Genomic DNA, 6000 nt, shown 5'->3' on the forward strand with positions numbered 1-6000 from the left:
GTTGTTGAACAAACAAAGACTCTCAGCCATTTTTCTAAGGAACTATAAGGATTCCCATTAGATCCAAAATCAACAGAACTTCTCTTTCCAGGAATAAAGTCTATGCCTGCTTTCATCTCCCAAAATCCAACAACAACTTCCAACCTTGCAGCAGACCTTTACAATCAGGATTCTCCACGTCCTTCATTAACAAGACAATGAAAGCAAAGAGACAGAGCATGACCAACATCCACATAAAACACATAGCTCAGGACTAAAGAGCTGCACAGTTCTATTACCATGGTGTCATGGCTTAAGGAAGCCTACATTTTCAAGAGAAACTGAAGGAAATAGACAAACACTTGAACAGCTAACTCTGGTAGAAAATAAAAATTAATCTACAATTCAATTTTTGATATTGAAGGGCAAGTATAAAATTACACATGGAATATCATATTCTAAAATAAAAAGTAGTGCTATGTCTGAGAGTAAGGCTGGAAGAAAGAAAACTATACAAAAGTCATAATAGTCCCAGCCCCCACCTCCTCTCTGGATCTGCCTGCTCAAACAGATCAGGAGTAGACAATGAAATTCTTCCCTCCTCCCATTCTAAGAAAACAGTGAAAACTGTCAAATTCATGAGCCATAATGTTTCCTAATCTACAGGGGCTGAGAATATAAATTATATTTGCCTCAGGCTGGTCCAGCAGAGCATGCTTTTTTGATTGTCATATCCAGTTAAGAAAAGCAATATGCTTCAGAAAATGGAGCTTCTATTTTTGACTAATAAACATGATCTGGTCCAATTTTTAACTGGCTCAACCCATAACAGCAACATTTTATATACTCAGTATGTTTATGCACCAGCTCTTTTTCTCTTAAAATGACAAATAGTAAAGCAGATTGCCAAATACAGCCAAACTCCAAAGAAAACATTTATCAGCGACTCAACTCAGGTCGTTATGATACAGAATTTGATGTTGCCTTTATATCCCAGATAGATAAAAAGCAAATAAACCTTAAAGAGCTTGTCCTGTACTGGGACACTCCAAGAGCCACACACACAGGCTGGAGCTGAGGGAGGTTTAATGCAGATCTTGCTGGCTTGGCAAGGTTTGCTGAGCACTCACCTTCTGCTCACTGCAGGGATCTGCCACTACTGAACCTGAACTGCTGTGACTCCATGTCCCAGTTCAGGAACACTGGGAAGGTGCCAGGAGAGCAGCAAGCTCAGTATTGCATCACACAGCCATGGCCCGTCTGGTGCTCAGCCTGTGGCTGGCACACACACTACAGCACTTTAGTTCTGTCTTCCTTTCTGAAAATATTAAAAAAGCAATGCAGCAAAACACCATTCAAAGCTACTTCTGGTGCTTCTGCAGTTCAAGCTTTAGGTCAACACCACTGTTGGAGTATTTACTGGAGAGCAGAAATTCAAGCTTGCTGTGCTGCAACCATGAGAAATAAAGAAAACGAACCCAAATCAAATCTCTTCCAGCACCTCAAGAACAAAACTGGCAAAAAACTCAAATAATTTCAAGGAATGATAGATTCACTACTTGTTTGCTGTCCTTTCCTTCTTATATATATATATATATATTTTCCTTTCTCTGTGTGGTGATTAGTCTTACACTGGTGAAGTTTTTAGCATGCTAACTGGAGAACATACTAATCCAATTATGATGCTATAGGCTTTTCTTAATATTCCTGAGAGCTGTATTGGTCATGGATAGATGACTAAGTACTTGGACTCTTTTTTCCCCTTTTATTTCATTGCAAAAGCATGGAAGTGGCATTTTAACAGTGACATTTATTTTGCTTTATTCTTCCAGTGAAGAGCCAAGACAAAGGTCATGCTTTCAACGAGTATTTGAAGAGACAAAGAGTAAGTTTTGCTTTCAGTTATTAATTTATAGATGTAAGAGTATATACTGCTGTCCAGCAAGTAATTCTGTCTTTGTTTTGAGTCATAAAAGCTTAATAACATTTCTGCTGCAACATTTCAAAAGTCACCCCATGTCTCATCTAGTTTCATCTCTTTTCCCTTCTGTCACCACTTCAGCATATCATATTTTCTTAAGGTATCTCTAAATTAACCACCAAATTATTAAAGTTTCTTTTTACTTTCTTCATTTCTTTTATCACCCCATGGTCAGCATTTCACTCCACAACCACTTCATATTTCCTCAGTTGTCACTGTAGAACAGCCTTATAGTAGATCATGTAACTTCTCAGCACTATGGTACTATCAGGAAGTGTCTTCCCATGCACTTTTTTGAGGGAGTCCCATTTGGCACAGCAAATTCTGTAACACCTCCCCACCCTTTCTATTCCATGTTGTGAAGGAGCTGGTTCCTAACTCGCAGTGCCCTCACTGGTGGATTAGATAAAGGTCTTCAGCTTCCCTTTCCCATCCAGTTCTCCAGGTGTGATTCAGCACTGCTTTGAAAAGGAAAGCTTCCAACCCAAAGCTCAAAGGACAGGGAGCTGAAAAGCCTAGGAAGCAGGAGGCATTGGAAGGCCTACAAAAAACTCTAGTTCTTCATTAATGCCAACCAGCTACACCTGGCACACACAGTCACAGGGTGTAGGACTGCTGTGGCTGATGCATTAAATACCTGAGAACAACCATCAAGTGCAAATTCATTACAAACCTCTCATTGTGCACAACATAACCCGTGCATTTGGGAAGCAGGCAATGCTGAACTTAAACTGTATTTTAAGACATCACGTGAAAAGATTGGGGAATTCTGCTCTTCATTCTGACAATTATCACTCCCCACAAACAAGGGGCATATGTGTCACTCACAAAACAATACTTCTGCCCCCATTTTGAGACAGTCAAGTGCTGCTCTGCTCAGATTTGCAAGGTCTACATACATAACCTTAGCAGCTAAGGCCCATTATGAAAAGCTCCTTAGGAACAACTCTGAAATACATCTGATTCTGTAACATGCTTTTGAAAGTCAGGCAAGGTAGATAATTCCCTCTGTTAATATGCACTCTGATCACATTTGAAACCAGGACTTTACACCTGTTAGTTTTAATAAGTGGTAGGATATAGATACCCTTTTGTGTACAGCACTGGGGCTTCCTCTCTGAAGGCTGAAGCCACTGTGGCTCAACAATGACACTTAGAGAACCAAATTACAGCACTTCCCTCTCTTACAAATGGAAGGTAACCAAGAACTTTACAGTTCTTGCAGACGAAAAGAGCACCTGCTGCTTAACTACCAGTCTCACAGATGGCAGCGCCCGGGGTGGCAGGAGAAGGGGATGGTCCACACCGAGAAAACGAGGCCCTACCGCCCCTCACAGCAGCGGCAACCCTGGCACTCGCCCTCACTGGCTCTGTGGCCGCCAGTTTCCAGCAAGGAGACCTCTCCGCTTGGATCCGGGGAGCCATGGGATGCTCACCCCAGGGAGCGCCCGCATCCCACCACACCGCCCTGTCCCACGGCCGCTCCAGCCGGAATTGCCACCCCCCTCACCTTCCAGCAGCTCGTCCAGGCTGGTGAGCTTCTTGCTGCCATCGATGGTGTAGATGGTGCGGACGCCCTGGGGCAGGTTCACGTTGTCCGACAGGGAGCGGGTGAGCTCCACCAGGAGGGCGTCGAAGGAGCGGAAGCGGTCGGGGGAGATGGCGTACACCAAGCCCTTGAAGTACCTGTCCCCGTTGCGGTAGAAGCGGGCTTTGCGCGCCTTCTTCTCGGAGCTGAGCGCCTGCAGGGTGCGGGTGCGGTAGAGGCTGCAGTGCGCGCTGTGCGCCGGGCTGGGCACCAGCCCATTGCCCCGCGGGCCCGCGCCGCCGCCCATGGCCCCCGAGCCCCCGCGCCGCGGCCCGGAGCGCTGCTGCCGCTTGTCCCGCTCCTCGAAGTGCTCCAGCTCGATGCTCCGGCTGCTCGCCATGGGGAGCCGCCTGCCCGCCCTCCCGGCTCCGCTACGGGCTGCTACGCCTGCTCGCAAGGGCTGGGGGGCCGCCTAACAGAGCATCGCGCCCGGCCGTGGCCGGCAGGGCTGAGCGCGGAGCCCGCCCCGCCGCTACCCGCTGCTGCCCCCGCCGCCGCGCACAAAAGCATCCCTCACGGCCCGGCGCGGCTCCCGCCCGCTACGGGCGACGCCGGGGGCCCAGCGAGAGGCTGGCAGGAGCCCCGCGGCCGCGCCCCCGCGCCGTGCCCATGCGGGCTCGCACAATGCGCGGGTCCCGCTCAGCCCCTTCCCCGCGCTGCTCCGGCGGGCCCGGAGCGCTGTGTGCGGCAGCTGCGGCTCCGCTCCTGCCCCGCGGGCAGCGGCGCAGCCTCCCGGCTCCCCGGCGGGGGAGGCAGCGGCGGCTCCGGCGGCCCGGCCGTGGGGCGCAGAGCGGCGGAGCCGGAGCCGGAGCTGGAGCCGAGCTGGAGCGGGCGGGGCTCCGCCGGGCCGGGCCGGGCGGGCGGGCACAGGGGCGGTGCCAGATCGGATCCCGGCCGGAGCGGGGGCGGGAGCGGCCCTGGGAAGGGTGGGAACGGCGGGGAGCGGGAAGGGGTTCTTCTAGGAAAGGGGGATTTAGAGGTGCAGTTTTCCCTGCCCGAGGGGTAGTGCTGCCCTTGTGGTGGTTGTCCAAGAGCCTCCCCGCCCCTCTCCCGGCTGTGCGTGGCTCAGTCACTGCGTTAAAACGATAAAAATGCTTCTTCTGTACAGCCCTCAGCCTAAAACACATACCCCGGGGCAGAAAACTACGCGTCCCTTTCATTGGTTGGCGGGACTGCTGTAAAGGGCGTGTAGCCATGGGACATGGGGTAATGGATTCCAAGGGAGAATAGGTGTAGATATTGGATATTGGGAAGAAATTCTTCCCTGTGAGGGTGCTGAGGCACGGACACAGGATGCCCGGAGAAGCTGTGGCTGCCCCATCCCTGGAAGCGTTCCAGGCCTGGTTGAACAGCTTTGAACAAGCTGATTCAGTGAAGAGCATCCCTTCCCTTGGCAGAAGGGTCAGAACCAGATCACCTTTGAGGTCCCTTCCAACCCAAACCATTCTGTGATTCTGTGATTTTCCTTTTGCATTTGCCACCACCTCTCCCTGAGGACTCAAATAAACCCATTCACACAGCCCAAAACTCCTAAATGTGCTGCAGCCCACATTCCATGTTTTCCCCAGGCATCTTCTCAATGCTCCCCAGGTTGCTCAAGTCAAATTCACTTTTCATAGAAATGGCCAACAAATGTGCTGAAATGGATGCAATTTCAATTTATTTTCAACCATCACAGAACATATTATCTTTTCTTGGCACAATGAGAATGTAAAATATGTAAAAGCTTTTACAACTATGTACGTGTTTTCAATTTTTTTTAGGTCTTTTTGCATCAGGAAGTTGCAGTTATGTCATTACAGGTGACCACAGTTAGTGCTCCTCTGTCCAATATTCTTTGCCACACTTTTAATGGATTTATCCCTTTTCTCTTTTTATGTTTTGAAATACCAATAAAATTGAGTACTTTCTCACCATTATTACTGTTTTTTTTATAAAGTAGATTAAACATCTAGCTACAATATTCTGAACATGATACATAGAAAACATCAGTGAAACTCACTCCTTATTGAAGTGCCAACTTCTGTGATGCCTGAAAACCTCCACAAGCAAAAAGAAGTGATAAACTATGGAGCTGGATTATCTCCTCTGGTGGTAAAATCAACAAAAGGAACTGAATGAGAGGGAATTTTGTTACAGTCAGGGCATGAATACACTTGCTAAGATTAGACGCACAGGTCGTGCCTAGGAACCAGGACCTAGAAGCCACAAAACAGTATGGATAACTTTTAGACTGCCTTTGATACGTAGTTTCTAGTGTTGGTTACAGGCAAAGTTACACAGACAAAATTCAAGCTCAGGCGGGGAACTCTCCTCCAAAGTGGAAGGGTCTCAGCTGCAAAATTATATTTTTTTTCCAAATGGTGCCACGCTGCTTGGGCACATCTGGCCTTTGCAGAACAAGTCACATTTCTTAGTCCAAACCTCAGCTGAAGATTATTTGGACTATCCT

The 6000-nt window shown here is 48.5% G+C and overlaps 1 protein-coding gene across 4 annotated transcripts in view; it reads right to left on the bottom strand.

Moving 5' to 3' along the window:
• The window catches only part of DCLK2 (doublecortin like kinase 2), a gene marked incomplete at its 5' end in the record, with an annotated part of 83197 nt that extends 79309 nt beyond the window's left edge, over nucleotides 1-3888 (bottom strand). For all 4 annotated transcript variants that reach the window (XR_014590106.1, XR_014590107.1, XM_083861541.1 and 1 more), the window contains one exon: nucleotides 3471-3888. Coding sequence is in view for 2 of the 4 variants with exons in the window: in XM_083861541.1 (XP_083717667.1) it covers nucleotides 3471-3888 (418 nt within the window). The remainder of the gene's footprint in view (nucleotides 1-3470) is intronic.
• Nucleotides 3889-6000: the final 2112 nt, after the last annotated feature.

Source organism: Zosterops lateralis (genome assembly GCF_965231275.1).
Source record: "Zosterops lateralis genome assembly, chromosome: 5".
Classification (NCBI taxonomy): domain Eukaryota; kingdom Metazoa; phylum Chordata; class Aves; order Passeriformes; family Zosteropidae; genus Zosterops; species Zosterops lateralis.